At 38.1% G+C, this 19,550-nt stretch overlaps 2 protein-coding genes across 8 annotated transcripts in view; one reads left to right on the top strand and one right to left on the bottom strand.

Moving 5' to 3' along the window:
* The window catches only part of LOC133664736 (zinc finger protein OZF-like), a 519,603-nt gene that overhangs the window by 289,620 nt on the left and 210,433 nt on the right, over positions 1-19,550 (top strand). The window lies entirely within an intron of this gene.
* LOC133664739 (zinc finger protein 501-like) overlaps positions 1-19,550 on the bottom strand; it is a 178,710-nt gene that overhangs the window by 111,635 nt on the left and 47,525 nt on the right. For 4 of the 6 annotated variants that reach the window (XM_062069621.1, XM_062069622.1, XM_062069625.1 and 1 more), the window contains one exon: positions 15,558-15,776. The exons of 1 other annotated variant lie outside the window; for it this stretch is intronic. In XM_062069621.1, the coding sequence (XP_061925605.1) occupies positions 15,558-15,776 (219 nt within the window). Of the gene's footprint in view, positions 1-399; positions 2,778-15,557; positions 15,777-19,550 lie in introns of those variants that run through there. One more of the 6 variants, XM_062069627.1, reaches the window with a different exon arrangement.

Here is a 19,550-nt window from a genome sequence, read left to right as displayed (position 1 = left end):
GGACCTAAATTATTCAATCTCTATATAAATGACATTTGTAAAGTTACAAAAGATTTAAAGTTAGTATTATTTGCGGATGATACAACAGCGTTTTGTTCAGGAGAGAACACACAGGAGATAATACAAATAATAACAGAAGAAATTAACAAATTAAAAAGATGGTTTGACAAAAACAGACTATCGTCGAATCTTAGTAAAACTAAAATAATGCTATTTGGTAACAGTAGAAGAGAAAGTCAAACACAAATACAAATAGACGGAATAGAAATTGAAAGAGTAAATCAAACCAAATTTCTAGGTATAATGATTGATGAATTGATTGAATCAAAGATACTGAAATTCCACGACATAGTGAATTTGCAAACAGCTAAAATTATGCACAAAGCAAACTATAACCTGCTAGCCAAGGATGTACAACAATTCTTCTAAACAAAAGAGGAGAAATATAATCTTAGAGAAAAACGTAATTTAAAACATTTGTATGCACGTACAACACTTAAGACCTTCAGTATATCAGAATGTGGAATTAAATGATGGAATGGATAAAGCAAAGCAATCAAACAATGTACTAATATGATACACTTCAAGAAACTCTTCAAACTTAAAGTGTTTACAAAGTACAAAGAAGAACCATGACAAACATTCTCAATTTATTTCATCCATCCATTCATTCATTCTTAAAGTAATCTTACTTATCTCATCATATGAAATATGACTTACTTCACCAATTATTATTATTAAATTCTTACTATTATTTATTTATTTATTTTTATTGTGATTACCTATGGAGTTTATTGTGAATAAATTGAGAACAGGAAGTGAATAAAAAAGTTTCAGCAACTGTTATGTAAAGAAAAGGGGTAGGATTAAATAAGCTCTGCTTCTTCCTACTCATTTTTGAACATGTTGTAAAGAGAAACTGGAAATTGTGATGTATCATGTTGTATGCTTGCATGTTCGAAATAAACTCAAACTCAAACTCAAACTCAAACACTCATCTACTCATTGTTGTACTTGGAAGTACAATGCTTTGTTAAGGGTTGAATTGTCTATCCTCTTTCTATTCTCTGTCACTATTTTTCTAACCATACTGAACAACCTCTCTGATGATGCATTGCTGTGTGGCACGCACAAAAGTGCTTTCATCAAATGCACGAGAGTGTGGAATCTTCCATCTCTCCCTAGCATGGCCCAAAACCGGTCAATCCTTGCTTCCTGGGGAAGATCTTCCCTGGCGTACCCGGAGGCTGGTCAGGTCCAATCGCAGCTGCGGCAGACTTTTTTTTTTGGGGGGGGGGGGGGGGGGCCTCCAGCTCTGGCTGAATACCGGGAGTTTGTCGGGAGAAAATCTCTGTCGGGAGGTTGTCGGGAGAGGCGCTGAATATCGGGATTCTCCCGCTAAAAACGGGAGGGTTGGCAAGTATGTATGCAAAGCAAGTCCAGGACGCACACGTGACGGAATGTGCTGGGGGCCTTGTGATTTCGCCTTGTCTCCGCTTCATCTGCGTGTTGTCATCTTATCTTCGTTGAGGTCCTTGAAGTCCTTGGCTGTTAGCGGGCCAAAATAAAGATAACATCTGTGGCTGAGGCCACCCCTCAGACAAGAAGTTTTTGTCCTTGCACAAATAGAAAAGTCTAACTTGAGCACAATAACTAATAACTAAAGCAACAGACTTTAAGCATACTAAAGGTAGTGTGATAATATATACATAATTATTCTAACACTGCAAGAAAAGGTTTCTCTCCAGTGTGTGTTCTCATGTGTCTGGTCATGATTTGCTTTCTGGAGAAACTTTTCTTACAAACAGAGCAAATAAAAGGTTTCTCACCTGTGTGTGTTCTCATGTGCAATATAATTTCCTTCTTAGTGTTGAATCTTTTAGCACAAGCTGAGCAAGGAAAAGGTTTCTCTCCAGTGTGTGTTCTCATGTGTATGGACATGTGTTCCTTTCTGGAGAAACTGTTCTTACAAACAGAGCAAGTAAAAGGTTTCTCACCGGTGTGTGTTCTCATGTGTATTATCATGTCATTCTTAGTGGTGAATCTTTTAGCGCAAGCTGAGCAAAAAAAAGGTTTCTCTCCAGTGTGTGTTCTCATGTGTATGGTCATGCGTTCCTTTCTGGAGAAACTCCTCTTACAAATGGAGCAAGTAAAAGGTTTCTCACCTGTGTGTGTTCTCATGTGTAATATAATTTCCTTCTTAGTGTTGAATCTTTTAGCACAAGCTGAGCAAGTAAAAGGTTTCTCTCCAGTGTGTGTTCTCATGTGTCTGGTCATGCTTTGCTTTGTGGAGAAACTCTTCTTACAAACAGAGCAAGTAAAAGGTTTCTCCCCATTATGTGTTGTCATGTGTCTTGTAAAGTTACTCTTCAGTCTAAATGATTTCCCACATTGAGAGCAGTCAAAGTGTTTGTTGTTAGTGTGATGTCTCGTATCACCTTTAGAGTCATTTTTACTCTCCAAAGGTTTTTGGATGTGGTCACTGTGATCAGAGGAGTTTGACATCATGTCGTCCATGTCTGACAGTGGAGCAAAGATGCTGTCTGGTTCTGACTTTATATCTTCACAATGCTGTCCATCAGCTTCTGTGATGTGTTGACTTACAAGCTCCGCCCCTCTGTTCTCCTCACTTTGACTGTGATGAAGCTGTAAGGACTGAGCTTCATCTTCATCATGAAGCTGCTCCTCTTTAATGTGGGAGGAAGCCTGTAGCTCCTTCTGTCCCACACTGGTGTGCCACTCCTCTTCATGACTCCCCGCTGACACCCACTGGACGTCTGCAGAACAAATGAGGTGTTACTGTATTGAAGTTTGCAGTATTCAAACTATTGACATGTGAGCTAGGCCAAATAGACAGTGATGGGCAAGCTACCTGGACAATGTAGTAAGCTAAGCTACAAGTTACTCTCAATTAAATGTAGCTAAGCTATCCTCAGAGAATTGTAGCAAGCTACACTACACGCTACACTGCAAAAGTATCTTGCCACATCAAAGTTACATTTAAACACTATATATTGGCCCACATGTATAATATCAATGTTTATGTTGTCCATGGAAAGAAGTTAGTAAGAAGCAAAATAAAAACAACCAACATGGATGACAAAAGGACTGAAAAATGCTTGTCACAAAAAACAACATTATATGGAATATTAACAACACAGACATCTATAGAGGCAGAAAATAAGTATAAGGAATATAAAAACAAGCTAATTGGTATACCAGGAACATGTAAGAAGGAATACTACAGAGAATTATTCAACAAGAACAGAAACAACATGAGAGCAACATGGGGCATCCTAAATAGCATCATTAAAAATGCTGCTAAGAAAGATTACCCCCAGTACTTTCTAGATCAGGGGTGTCCAAAGTGCGGCCCGGGGGCCATTCGCGGCCCGCAGCTAATTGTTTACGGCCCGCCACACATTCTGGAAATACTATTGTACAAATAAAAAAGAACATTAAAAAAAGTGGAATGAGGTGAAATCTAACGAGAAAAAATTGCAATGTTGACACAAAAGCTGCCATGCAGGCTGTTTATTTTTTCTTTTGTCTTTCTTTCTTTTTCTTTTTTTGCCATTGCTCAAAAAAAAGAAATAATGACAAAAAATCCATGTTATAATGAATTATTCTCAGGCTCCAATTACTTCAAATATTTCACTTTAAAATGTTTTATGTGGTAAATATTGCATATATTGTGTTTTCCTTGACAAAAGCGCATAAGACAAACAAAATAATAGCTCCAGCATAAAATGGACAGATATATCTGAAGTTGATCTCGTAACTTAAGTGTTGAAAGTAAAAGAAAAACCTAATAAAAATGTATCACTTTATGAGTGGGGCACCTTTTGGATCCCAAATATTTTTAGTGGTATTTTATTTACCTTTTCACTGTGATTACTCAAAAATATGAAATAATTAAAATTAATGGTGTCCTGCATTATTGATCTTTTAGGGCTTCTAATTACTAAATACTGCATATTTCAGTTTTACTATAAAAAAAAAACAAAGTTGTTTTTGACAGAAAAGCCATATAACATTTTTTATTTTATTTTTTATTACTTTATATCAACTTGAAGTTGATATAGAGATTTACTGTAAGCGTTTAAAAATTATAATCTGACTTATTTTTAACATTTTAATGACTTATGGTCCCCGGGACCCTAAAGGTAAAATAAACAAAAAATCCATATATTTTGTTATGGTTTCAAAATGAAAAATATCAAAATGGCCCCCACATGCTTTAATTTTTCCGTGTGCGGCCCTCAGTGGAAAAAGTTTGAGCCCCCTCTGTTCTAGATGGAAATACAAAAAATGACAATATGAACCAAATAGTTGAACGTTTTAATGATTACTTTGTAATATCGGAAAAATGTGGAACAAAGAATTCCAAATGCAGAAGATGGGTCAGTTGAGGACTTGAGTGAGCTCATAGACAGAAATCCCAATTCCATGTTTCTTAAGAACGTGACAAAAGAAGAAATAATCAAAATTGTAAAAAATTGTAAATCCAAGACCTCAACCGACTGTCATGGAATAGACATGGTAACCATGAAAAAAGGTTATAGAAGACATTTCAGAACATCTGACAATATCAATATCAGCAACGTATCATTTCTAACCGGCAAATTCCCTGACAAAATGAAAATTGCGAATGTCGTACCAATTTATAAGAATGGAGACATACACCAGTTTACTAACTACAGACCAGAATTCACAGCTAATATGTCAACATGGATAGCATTAATCCAAATAACAGAGGAAATGACCAATGCAAAAATGGTAAAGAATGTGCGGCCGCAGTATTCATGGACTTAACAAAAGCATTTGACACAATTAATCATGATATTTTAATACAACAATGAGAAGGATATGGCATCAGAGGTTTGGTTTTGAACTGGGTAAGAAGCTATTTAACCAACAGGAAGCAATATGTGAAGATGGGTAAAAATATGTCAACACGGCTAGATATATCTTGTGGTGTACCCCAGGGATCAATACTGGGACCACGATTGTTTAATCTTTATATAAACAACATTTGTAAAGTTACAAAGGACTTAAAGTTGTTTTATTTGCAGACGACACAACTGCTTTCTGTTCAGGAGAGAACACACAGAAGCCGTGGCGTGCGGTGAGGTTAATGTCTGGTGAGGCACTGCATCATCACAGTCAGATTTACAAACATATGAACCCTAAATAGTATCTTATTCACCATGTGATCGGCAGCAGTTAACGGGTTATGTTTAAAAGCTCATACCAGCATTCTTTACACAACTGTAGCACACAAAAAAGCACATTTAATAAAAAAACATTATTATGGTCTTACCTTTCTTGCTGGACATCCACACAGCCAGCCTTTGCGTGTGTACCACGCTGTTTGAAAAGAACGGGTCTTCTGTCCCGAAGTCAAAAGCAAACCTTTTAGCTCCGGCGTTGGTCTACCTTAAATTATTACCTCCTGCTTCGATTGAAAGTCCAGTTTAGAAAACGGTTTTATTTTACATATGTAATCCTCCATGTTTTTAATAAAAGTCCAGGCGAGAGGAAATAAACAATCGCTTGCAAACTTTTTTTTTTTTTTTTCTTCTTCTGCGGCCGAGGAATGATCTCTGGGATCACTACCGCCCTCTACCACCAGGAGGCCGGATTACTGCGAGCCTCAACCAGTACGTCTTTTGCAGCAGATTTATGAATGCTCAGCACAAGAAATACGTTACACACATACAGTTTTTGACAAAATACACTGTACAATATATACCTCAGCTAACTAAACTATGCCATAGTTTAGTTAGCTGATATAATTCATATAGCAATACGGTCTCACTGCACAGCAGGCCAGCAGTTAGCCGAGTCATTGCGCACAATCCATGTTGAGGCACAAATCAGTGACGTGCCTCAACTGGCTGCTGATCACCGCACCGTCTCTTCTCAGTATTTGAACGGCAAATGTGAAAATAAAAATAATCTAAAACTGGTGAAGTTAAATGGAAAATAACTTTAGAATAATAACTGGATACATATAACAATTTAATTTTTTTTTTTTTCTTTTTACATTTTTTTTCTTTCCTCTAGTGACTGCACGCCACTGCACAGAAGATAATACAAATAATAACAGAACAAATGAACAAATTAAAAAGATGCTTTGACAAAAACAGACTATCTTTGAATCTCTGTAAAACTAAAATAATGCTATTTGGTAGCAGTAGAAAAGAGCATCATACACAAATACAAATAGACGGAATAGACATTGAAAGGGTAAAAGAAACCAGATTTTTGGGAGTATTAATAGATGATAAAATGAACTGGAAATCTCATGTACAAAATATACAACATAAGGTAGCAAAAAACATTTCAATAATGAATAAAGCAAAACACGTCCTGGGCCAAAAATCACTTCATATTCTCTACTGCTCGCTAGTGTTACATATCTGACTTATTGTGCAGAAATATGGGAAATAACTACAAATGTGCCTTACATTCATTAACCGTGTTACAAAAAAGATCAATTAGACTGATACATAATGTTGGATATAGAGAACATACAAACACTTTATTTATTGAGTCAAAAATATTAAAGTTTGAGGATTTGGTAAAATTGCAAACAGCTAAAATGATGTACAAAACAAACTATAACCTGCTACCAAAGAATGTACAACAATTCTTCACAACTAAATAGGAGAAATATAATCTTGGAGGAAAATCTAATTTTAAACATGTGTATGCACGTACAACACTTAGAACCTTTAGCATATCAGTATGTGGAATTAAATGATGGAATGGATGAAGTAATGAAGTTAAACATTGTACTGATATGACTTTAAGAGGTTGTTCAAATGAATAGTGCTTACAAAGTACAAAGAAGAAGAATTATGAGAAATACTTTCAACCTTATTGAAAATGGTAAATGTGTTATACGTGTATAACGCTTTTCTACCTTTTTAAGGAACTCAAAGCGCTTTGACACAATTTTCCACATTTCACCCATACACACACATTCACACACTGATGGCGGGAGCTGCCATGCACGGCGCTAACCAGGCCCATCAGGAGCAAGGGTGAAGTGTCTTGCTCAAGGACACAACGGACGTGACTAAGATGGTAGAAGGTGGGGATTGAACCAGTAACCCTCAGATTGCTGGCACGGCCACTCTCCCAACTTCGCCACGCCGTCCCCGAATAATATATTCTTCATCTCAGTATGCTAATAATGACTGACTTAATTAATTACATATTACAAAAAAGTTGTATTACTCATTCACGGATGTCAATTTACTATAAAAAGGTCAGTAAATAAATGTATATATTTGTAAACACTCTGAAGTGGGAAAGGGGTAGGATTAAATAAGCTCTGCTTCTTCCTACTCCTTTTCGGGCATGATGTAAAGTGAAATTATATGAAAGTGTGTGATGTATTATGCTGTAAGTGTGTTCATGTTCCAAATAAACTAAAGAAAGAATGTAACTGAGAGTGTACAAATGGACCCAGTGAGAGTCCATTGCTGTTAACTATCTGTCATTTAGCTGGGGACACCTTACAACTACCTCTAGGGCAGTGATTTTCAACCAGTGTGCCGCGGCACACTAGTGTGCCGTGAGAGATCGTCAGGTGTGCCGTGGGAAATTATGTAATATCTCCTAATTTTAACCATTGTCGGGTGCCTGCTGTAATAAAGTGCGGCAGATAATGTAATACTCTTCTATTTCAGTAGGAGGCAGCAGAGGGCGATATACCTGTAAAGACAAGCGAGGTAGGCTGCGTGACACGTGACACTGACAGTGTGGGATCGCAGCAGGAGGAGGCGAGCAAGTGACAGTGATGGAGAAGTTTTTGAGAAGGGAAAATGTAAATGCCGGACAGGGTCCTGGACAAAATTCTGACCCAAATGAAGGCCCCAGTATGAGTGGTCGACAAAATAAAAAAGACAAGACGGTGAGCTCGAGGCAATACAGCGAAAGCTATCTTTCATTTGGATTTACTTTCACCGGGGATGCGACAGCACCGACTCCGCAGTGCTTGGTGTGTGGTGAGAAGCTATCCAATAGCGCCATGGTGCCAAGCAAGCTTAAACGCCATCTCCAAACGAAACACCCTTCCGTTCAAAACAAGCCGATGGACTATTTTGTACGCTTACGTACAAACAATGAGAAACAGGCAACTTTTCTGAGAAAAACCACAAAGGTAAACGAGAGAGCCCTCAAAGCTAGCTACCTTGTTGCTGAACTCGTAGCTAAATCAAAAAAGTCCCACACTGTGGCAGAAACATTAATACTGCCAGCTTGTAAAGCCATCGTAAATGAGATGCTCGGCCCTGACGCGGCCAAAGAGATCGCTAAAGTGCCTCTCTCAGATAACACAATTGCCAGACGTATTGATGATATGTCTGCGGACATCGAAACTATTGTTTTGGAAAAGATGCGCATCTGTAAGAAATTTGCCTTGCAAATTGATGAGTCGACGGATATTAGTGGACATTGTCAGCTCTTGGCCAACGTGCGTTTTGTGGATGGAGAAGCCATTAAAGAAAACTTCCTATTTTGCAAGACACTGCCAGAAAAATCAACAGGAGAGGAAATATTTCGGGTCACGTCGGAATATTTTGACAAAAGCGGGCTTTCGTGGGAAAACTGCACAGGTGTCTGCACTGATGGAGCCGCAGCCATGGTCGGGCGCGTCAAAGGCTTCGTAAGTAGGGTCAAAGAAAAAAACCCGGATGTTATTGTTACGCACTGTTTTTTGCACCGTGAGGCACTCGTTGCAAAGACCTTACCAGCAGATCTAGCTCCTGTTTTGGATGATGTTGTGCGCATAGTGAACTTTGTGAAGACGCGACCTTTGAAATGTCGCTTATTTGCGTCTTTGTGTGAGGAAATGGGAGCGGAACATAAAGTCTTATTGCTCCACACGGAGGTCCGGTGGCTGTCGCGCGGCAAAGTGCTTGCCCGTGTGTACGAGCTGCGAGAGGAACTTAAAGTATTTCTGACAAACGAGAGGTCCGATTACTCAAAGCTGCTTGCAAGTAATGAGTGGTGTGCAAAGCTGGCATACCTGGCTGATATATTTCATCATCTGAATGAACTGAACACACGGATGCAAGGCCGAAATGAAAATCTGCTTACAAGCACTGATAAAATGAATGGATTCCGTTTGAAGTTGCAGCTCTGGCAACAACATGTGCAGCGTGGCAACCTTGAAATGTTCCCATTCACCGAGAAACTGCATGATGGCAACACTGCTGCAATGTGCGAAGTGATTGGCACACATTTGAAAACTCTTGAGAAAAAGTTGTTATTTTATTTCTCTTCAGCCTTCACAGAATGCCTTGACTGGGTCAGGGACCCATACAGCTCAGCATCCATTGCTGGTAAGGACATGACTTTAAAGGAGCAAGAGGAACTCATTGAACTGAAACAAGATCGGGGTTTAAAGCTAAACTTTGCTGATCTTCCTTTGGACAGTTTTTGGTTATCTGTTGCCAAGGAGTTCCCCATTCTGGCCAACAAAGCCATTTTGACATTGCTCCCGTTTTCAACCACATATCTATGTGAGCTGAGCTTCTCAAGCTTGACTGCGATAAAAACTAAAAACAGAGAGAGACTGAGAGCTGTTGAGGAAGAGCTTCGTGTGTGTCTTTCTACCATTTCTGCCAGGATATCCATTTTGTGTTCATCGAAACAGGCCCAGGTTTCACACTAGGTGAGTATAAATACATTTAGAAACTATATTATTAACTATATGTATTATATACTGTGTTAGAGTGTCATTTTGTGTAATTTTGGTTGGTGGTGTGCCGCAGGATTTTGGAAATGTAAAAAGTGTGCCGCGGCTCAAAAAAGGTTGAAAATCACTGCTCTAGGGCTCCCCGCACTCCACTGTATGCATTCGTGTATTTCTTCTTGTATTTGTACCCTTCTTGAGACATGAAGAAGGAAAAGTATCTTCCATATGAGAAGGTGTGAACAAGTGATGACATAAATCATGGTCCCAATAACATTGCATCTAATAGCGAGCAAAATACTAGAGTCCGTGAATATTGCTCCAAAGTCAGGATTTTTTGTTGAATTTATTGTGCATACAAAATTAACATTGACAGGTGCAAAGGCAGCAATATATGATAAAACAAGACGGCAGCTAAAGAAGGACTTCCCTATTCATCCCTCTCTGGCCAACATATGTAATAACAAGTGTGTCTAAAAATCTGAAGCGCTCCCCCTCTGGCCAACATATGTAATAACAAGTGTGAGTAAGAAATTGAAATGTGCCTCCTTTGGAAAAAATGTATAAAATAAATATGTATATAGAGACATACTGTAATAACTTGAAGTAAATAATGAAGATTAAAAACCAATTACAAACAAAACATTTGAAACAAAACTTATTAAAATGAACTAAAACCTTACCTTTTTTTTTATAGTTGCATTGTATGTATATATTAATATTATAAATACAAATCTTTATATATCTAGAAAAGGTGGTCCTAAAGAGGTAGGCACTGTCACATCTAATAGAGAGCCAAATACTAGAGTCTGTGAACATTGCTTCAAAGTCAGGATTTTTTGTTGATTTAATGTGCATACAAAAGTGAACATTGACAGGTGCAAAGGCAGCAATATATGATAAAACGAGACGGCAGCAAAAGAAGGACTTCCCTATTCATCCCCAAAAAACCCGCCAGGTGAGCAGCTGATTTTACCAATTTTGGTGCTGACGTAAGACAACCCACGTCCCATATGGTTTTTTTAATGAAATAAATGTATTTCCGTCATATAATCAACCATCAACCATTCTGTGTGACCAGTTTAACAGTACAGATTATACATATTTAACAATCATACACATTTACACACAAAAAGAAAAGAAAAATAACGACCGAAAAAGGAATAGGCTGAAGCCAAAGCTTATATTTGAGGGGGATTACCCCCTATACTTCTCAGACGGAAACAAGAATAATGACAACATAAATGAAGTAGTTGAAAGCTTCAATAATTACTTTGTAAATATTGGACCAAAATTGGAAGAAAGGATTCCAGACCCAGTTTCAATTGAGGACTATAATGACAGCATAGAGCAAAATCCCAACTCAATGTTCCTCAGTAATTTGACAAAGGAGGAAATAGTTGTAATCGTGAAAAAATGCTAATTTAAGACTTCAATCGATAGTAATGGAATTGATATGGAAACGATAAAAAAGGTTATTGAAGAGATCTCAGGACCATTGATGTATATGAGTACCTATAATCACAAACAGGTAAATTCCCAAACAAAATGAAAATAGCTAAAGTTGCACCAATTTATAAGACTGGAGACAAACACCAATTTACAAATTATAGACCTGTTTCTTTACTTTCACAATTTTCTAAAATCATTGAAAAACTGTCCAATAACAAATTAGAGAGTTCAACAAACAAACATAGAATACTAGAAGAGAACCAATATGGATACACAGCTAATATTTCAACTTTGATGGCTTTAATTGAAATGACAGAAGAAATGAGCAATGCAATAGATGTTAACAAATGTGCAGCAGCAGTGTTGTTGGATCTAACTAAAGCATTTGACACAATTAATCACAATATTTTAATCAAAAAACTAGAACGATATGGCATCAGAGGGTTAGTCTTAAACTGGATTAGAAGTTATTTAACCAACAGGAAACAATACGTGAAGCTAGGCCAACACACTTCTACAACACTAAATATATCCTGTGGTGTACCTCAGGGATCAATACTAGGACCAAAATAGTTAAATCTCTATATAAATGACATTGGTAAAGTTACAAAATATTTAAAGTTAGTATTATTTGCGGATGATACAACAGTGTTTTGTTCAGGAGAGAACACACAGTAGATAATACAAATAATAACAGAAGAAATTAACAAATTAAAAAGATGGTTTGACAAAAACAGACTCTTTGAATCTCAGTAAAACTAAAATAATGCTATTTGGTTACAGTAGAAGGGAAAGTCAAACACAAATACAAATAGATGGAATAGAAATTGAAAGAGTAAATGAAACCACATTTCTAGGTATAATGATTGATGATAAATTGAACTGGAAATCTCATATAAAAAATATACAACATAAAGTAGCAAGAAACACGTCAATAATGAATAAAGCAAATCATGTTCTAGATCAAAAATCACTTCATATTCTCTACTGCTCACTAGTGTTACACATCTGACTTATTGTGTAGAAATATGGAAAATAACTACAAAAGTACACTTCATTCATTAACTGTGTTACAAAAAAGATCAGTTATAATAATACATCATGTTGGATATAGAGAACATTCAAACCCTTTAATCATTGAATCTAAAATACTGAAATTCCACCACATAGTGAATTTGCAAACAGCTAAAATGATACACAAAGCAAACTATAACCTGCTAGCCAAGAATGTACAACAATTATTCTCAACAAATGAGGAGAAATATAATCTTAGAGGAAAATGTAATTTAAAACATTTGTACGCACGTACAACACTTAAGACCTTCAGTATATCAGTATGTGGAATTAAATGATGGAATGGATAAAGCAAATAAATCAAACAATGTACTAATATGATCCACTTCAAGAAACTCTTCACACTTAAAGTGTTTACAAAGTACAAAGAAGAAGAACCATGATAAACATTCTCAATTTATTTCATCCATCATTCATTTTCTAGATAATCTTACTCATCTCACCATATGAAATATAACTTACTTCACAGAGTATTATTTATTTATTTTTATTGTGATTACTTATGGAGTAAATTATGAATAAATTGAGAACAGGAAGTGAACAAAAGTTTTAGCAACTGTTATGTAAAAGAAAAGGGGTAGGATTAAATAAACTCTGCTTCTTCCTACTCCTTTTCCAACATGTTGAAAAGACAAACTGGAAATTGTGATGCATCATGTTGTATGCATGCATGTGTGATGTATCATGTTGTATGCATGCATGTGTGATGTATCATGTTGTATGCATGCATGTGTGATGTATCATGTTGTATGCATGCATGTGTGATGTATCATGTTTTATGCATGCATGTGTGATGCATCATGTTGTATGCATGCATGTGTGATGTATCATGTTGTATGCATGCATGTGTGATGTATCATGTTGTATGCATGCATGTGTGATGTATCATGTTGTATGCATGCATGTGTGATGTATCATGTTGTATGCATGCATGTGTGATGTATCATGTTGTATGCATGCATGTGTGATGCATCATGTTGTATGCATGCATGTGTGATGTATCATGTTGTATGCATGCATGTGTGATGCATCATGTTGTATGCATGCATGTGTGATGCATAATGTTGTATGCATGCATGTGTGATGCATCATGTTGTATGCATGCATGTGTGATGCATCATGTTGTATGCATGCATGTGTGATGCATCATGTTGTATGCATGCATGTGTGATGTATCATGTTGTATGCATGCATGTGTGATGTATCATGTTGTATGCATGCATGTGTGATGTATCGTGTTGTATGCATACATGTGTGATGTATCATGTTGTATGCATGCATGTGTGATGTATCATGTTGTATGCATGCATGTGTGATGTATCATGTTGTATGCATGCATGTGTGATGCATCATGTTGTATGCATGCATGTGTGATGTATCATGTTGTATGCATGCATGTGTGATGCATCATGTTGTATGCATGCATGTGTGATGTATCATGTTGTATGCATGCATGTGTGATGCATCATGTTGTATGCATGCATGTGTGATGCATCATGTTGTATGCATGCATGTGTGATGCATCATGTTGTATGCATGCATGTGTGATGCATCATGTTGTATGCATGCATGTGTGATGTATCATGTTGTATGCATGCATGTGTGATGTATCATGTTGTATGCATGCATGTGTGATGCATCATGTTGTATGCATGCATGTGTGATGTATCATGTTGAATGCATGCATGTTTGAAATAAACTCAACTCAAACTCAACTCAACTCAACTCAACTAATACTTGGTGGATATTCAATCCACAAAATGCAAATGGAGTATTGTTGGTGTATTATGGATGGTTATAGAGGACCTCCCATTGGCTCCATGGCAAGTGGACTTTTATTTACATTTACTAGTTAGAATTAGGGCTGGGTGATGTATGGAATATAACCGATATATCGTGGGTTTGTCTCTGTGCGATATAGAAAATGACTATATGGTGATATTGGAGTATACGTTCTCACACAGTTGCTTTTAGCTGCAGGCATTACACTACAGGCTTTTCTCACTCTTGCTTGTCTCTCCTTCTCACAGAGACATAAAACAAGCGCACCTTCTTACATATGTCACTTACTGTCACGTGTGCAACGTCATACGCTCTCACGGAGCAGACAGGTAGTGGCATGGTAACGTTAGCTGTGGTGCTAACGGAGTGGTGCGAGTGGTAATACGAGAGAAAGAAGGTGCGAATCTGGTAACAAATGAAGGAAGAATTAATTCCCAAAAAAACCCAGCAGGGGGTCCATCATCTGGCGGTGGTTTGGCTTCAAGCGGGTAGATGGTGAACAGACAACAGTAATGTGTCAAGTATGCGGCAAAGGCGTTGCTACAAAAAGTAGCAGCACAACTAATGTAGCATCATTTGAAAAGTCACCCGCGAAAGAATGAAGAGTGCTTGAAACTCTGCATGTCAACATCTCGGCCGGTGCCACACCCACAAAATGCAGAGGCAACCATTTCCACATCAACAGCGTATGAAACAAATAGTCAACAACAGAAGGAGATAACGTCCGCAGGAACCTACCACATAGTGAAGGACATACACTATTTGATTTCCTATTAGGCAGCTCATTTTTATTTGACACTTATTGAAATATCTTGTGTGACATCATGCACAAAAGTGCACTTTATTTGTTTTTAACTATTGTAGTGGCGTTCTGTACAAAAAGTGCACTTTAATTTAGTGTTGTTTTGATTTGTCATATTAGTGACATCATGCACAAAAGTGAACTAATAGCTTGTTTTAAATGTCTCTGACAATCTTGCACTTTCTGTTTGGAAATGACATGAATGTTTGTGCCACTGCTTAATAACTGTTTAATAAATACACTTTTAGTTGTGATTTCCTTCTCTGCATGAAAGTTTAAAAGTAGCATATATTAATGCAGTATGAAGAAGAATGTTTTAATGTAGACACATAGAATCATCATACTGCTGTGATTATATGCATCAAGTGTTCATTCAAGGCTAAGGCAAAATATCCACATATACATGGTGTATCGTGACATGGACTAAACATATCAAGATATTAATAAAAGGCCATATCGCCCAGCCCGAATTAGAATGTGACTTCTTTTTTTTTTTTGAAATATATCCACCATCATGTCTTTTATAATGATTGTGAACGATAGAAACAATTCCCCAAAAAAGTGCAGTTCCCCTTTAAATTCCAGTGATTAGATTTAAGACTTGAAGTCTATGAGCATGAAGTGATCAAGCCTACTTGGATGAGAGGACAAACGTCTTCTAAGACAAAGTGAACAGTCCAGTTGTGATGGATTGAATGCCCTGAGAATAAAATGATATGTGGATATTGTGCTTACTTGGACTGTGATGAAGCTGTGAGGACTCAGGTGGTTTGTCTTCATGCTCTTCAGTCTTCACAGAGACAACAGTCAGTGGAAACTTGGTGACATCATCCTCCTCCTGCCCTAGAAGACACTCTCCCTCCTGACTGATCCTCACTTCCTCCTCTTCCTCTTTAATGTGGGGCGGCTGTGGATCCTCCTCTTCCTCTTTAATGTGAGGGGGCTGCTGGACGTCTGTTGGGTAAATAAGTAAATAAGATAAAGAGAGAATAGAAATAGTTTTGGACTGACACTGTAAACACAATGAGAATAGTTGTGTTCTTTTGTGTGTTGTGTTTAAAATGTGTAGCAAAACAACAAATAAAAACACGGGAAATACCTCCTCTTGTCCCAGCCACTAAAATTAATTCCAAAGTGAGTTAAAAAATAGACTTGGAAATTTGCTGGTGGGCAATTTGAAAAGTTTTTATAAGTACGAGGCAGCATTGATTGAGGCATTCTTAACTTTAAACTCACTGATGTAAACTGTGTAAATATTGTATTCTGTATACGATCAATGACACCTAAACTTTATCATAGTCATTACTCCATCCATCCATTCATCTTCTTCCGCTTATCCGAGGTCGGGTCGCAGAGGCAGAGCCTAAGCAGGGAAGCCCAGACTTTCCTCTCCCCAGCCACTTTGTCCAGCTCTTCCCGGGGGATCCCGAGGCGTTCCCAGGCCAGCCGGGAGACATAGTCTTTCCAACGTCTCCTGGCTCTTCCCTGTGGTCTCCTACCGGTTGGACGTGCCCTAAACACCTCCCTAGGGAGGCGTTCGGGTGGCATCCTGACCAGATGCCCGAACCACCTCATCTGGCTCCTCTTCATGTGGAGGAGCAGCGGCTTTACTTTGAGCTCCCCCCGGATAGCAGAGCTTCTCACCTTATCTCTAAGGGAGAGCCCCGCCACCCGGCGGAGGAAACTCATTTCGGCTGCTTGTACACGTGATCTTGTTCTTTCGGTCATAACCCAAAGCTCATGACCATAGGTGAGGATGGGAACGTAGATCGACCGGTAAATTGAGAGCTTTGCCTTCCGGCTCAGCTCCTTCTTCACCACAACGGATCGATACAGCGTCCGCATTAATGAAGACGCCGCACCGATCCGCCTGTCGATCCAACGATCCACTCTTCCCTCACTCGTGAACAAGACTCCTAGGTATTTGAACTCCTCCACTTGGGGCAGGGTATCCTCCCCAACCCCAAGATGACACGCCACCCTTTTCCGGGCGAGAACCATGGACTCAGACTTGAGGTGCTGATTCTCATCCCAGTCGCTTCACACTCAGCTGCGAACCGATCCAGTAGTCATTACTATAACTTCAATATCATGGAAATAAAAAATCTAATTACAAAATCCCTTAAGTAGTATGTTTTTGTCATCATGCAAAATACTTTCTTGTGGGCATTTTGTTGGCTGGGCCAAAAGGAACTTTTACCAAAACATGTTTTACTATGTGGTGTTTTATGGAGTATCTCCATCAACAATTCCTCTTTAGGAATTGGAGACCATCTACGACACGCTGAAGGAAAGTCAGTCACCTTTATGTTCTTTTAATAAATCAAGTGTTGACTACTTTGGTTACTGAAAATAAATGTTTACTTTTACTTATTGATGCATGTAGGTCAGAATCAGGAAGTTAAATTATAACTAATTAGATTTGATTACTGTATAAAATATTTTTGGTGAGTGTGTGAATTTTGTGTAAACATGTTGATACAGGTTTACATCTTCTTGGGGACTGGAACACAGATATGTCCTGAAAGGATGCACCCATTTTTAAAACCTTCACTAAGCTGTGCCACCAACATTGTCTCACTTAGCTCATTAAGCTAACTACCAGGGTGAGTGAGTCCTTTTAAACCATCATAGACCTCGTTGTTACTTCTGACCAGTCTAAGATCACCACAAGTGGAACTACTGTATGCGGCTTAAGTGATCATCCCATGATTTTCTGTACCCGTAAAGAACATAGAACCGAGGCTGACAGCCACAAAACAAGCGAAGCTACAATCCTCAAGACCTAGACTAGCAAGGCTTTCAATGACAAACTGGCAAATTAAGACTCGCCCGGTACTTGCAAGTACACAGGTCTTTGGGTCAATTCCTAACCTCAGAAAAGTAAATAACTTCACAGACAAAGTGGGTGACAATATTATAACAAACAAAAATGTGATTACCTATCTTGGCTGCATCGTAGAGACTAATCTCTCCAGTGAAAAAATGACTACTAAGGTAGTCAAATAATCAACCGACAAATTCTGTTCTTACTAGGGTTGTCCCGATACCAATATTTTGGTACTTTTCTAAATAAAAGGGACCACAAAAAAGTGCAGTATTGGCTTTGTTTTAACAAAAAATCTTAGGGTACATTAAACATATGTTTCTTATAGCAAGTTTGTCCTTAAATAAAATAGTGAACATACTAGACAACTTGTCTTTTAGTAGTAAGTAAGCAAACAAAAGCTCCTAATTTAGTCTGCTGACATATGCAGTAACATATTGTGTCATTTATATTCTATTATTTTGTCAAAATTTTTAAGGACAAGTGTTAGAAAATTGATTTTTAATCTACTTGTTCCTTTACTGTTAATATCTGCTATTTTATAAATGATAAATGGGTTATACTTGTATAGCGCTTTTCTACCTTCAAGGTACTCAAAGCGCTTTGACAGTATTTCCACATTCACCCATTCACACACACATTCACACACTGATGGAGGGAGCTGCCATGCAAGGCGCTAACCAGCACCCATCAGGGGCAAGGGTGAAGTGTCTTGCCCAAGGACACAACGGACGTGACTAGGATGGTAGAAGGTGGGGATTGAACCCCAGTAACCAGCAACACTCCGATTGCTGGCACAGCCACTCTACCAATTTCGCCACGCCGTTCTGTTTTAACATGTTCTATCTACACTTCTGTTAAAATGTAATAATCACTTATTCTTCTGTTGATTGAGACTTTACATTAGTTTTGGATGATACCACAAATTTGGGTATCAATCTGATACCAAGTAGTTACAGGATCATACATTGGTCATATTCAAAATTCTAATGTGTCTAGGGATATACGTCCTGAGTTTATAAACATAATATAATTTTTTTTTAAACGAAAGATGTTGTGATGCCAAAAAATATTGATGTAATCATAGAAGTAGTACTTTTTAGAGGCGGTATAGTACCAAATATGATTCATTAGTATCGCGGTACTATACTAATACCAGTATACCATACAACCTTACTTCTTACATAGTAAGATCACCCCGCTGGTGGGTAGAAATACACTTAAGACTCTAACACAAGCACTCATTTAACCCCACTTTGACTACAGAGTTCATGTTTGGTACCGTGACGCCTTAAAAGCCCTGAAAAACTAACTCCAGACAGCCCAAAACAAAATGATTGGGCTTCTACTCAACCGTCCATCTTGGGCTCACCTTTCCGCCAACCATTTCTTTAAAGGCCTACTGAAATGAATATTTCTTATTTAAACGGGGATAGCAGGTGCATTCTATGTGTCACACTTGATCATTTCGCGATATTGCCATATTTTTGCTGAAAGGATTTAGTAGAGAACATCGACGATAAAGTATGCAACTTTTGGTCGCTGATAAAAAAGCCTTGCCTGTACCGGAAGAAGCGTGATGTCACAGGTTGTGGAGCGCCTCACATCTGCACATTGTTTACAATCATGGCCACCAGCAGCGAGAGCGATTCGGACAGAGAAAGCGACAATTACCCCATTAATTTGAGCGAGGATGAAAGATTTGTGGATGAGGAAAGTGAGAGTGAAGGACTAGAGGGCAGTGGAAGCGATTCAGATAGGGAAGATGCTGTGAGAGGCGGGTGGGACCTGATATTCAGCTGGGAATGACTAAAACAGTAAATAAACACAAGACATATATATACTCTATTAGCCACAACACAACCAGGCTTATATTTAATATGCCACAAATTAATCCACAT

This window comes from Entelurus aequoreus, linkage group LG14, assembly GCF_033978785.1.
Source record: "Entelurus aequoreus isolate RoL-2023_Sb linkage group LG14, RoL_Eaeq_v1.1, whole genome shotgun sequence".
Classification (NCBI taxonomy): domain Eukaryota; kingdom Metazoa; phylum Chordata; class Actinopteri; order Syngnathiformes; family Syngnathidae; genus Entelurus; species Entelurus aequoreus.
This window is presented reverse-complemented; position numbering and strand designations above follow the sequence as displayed.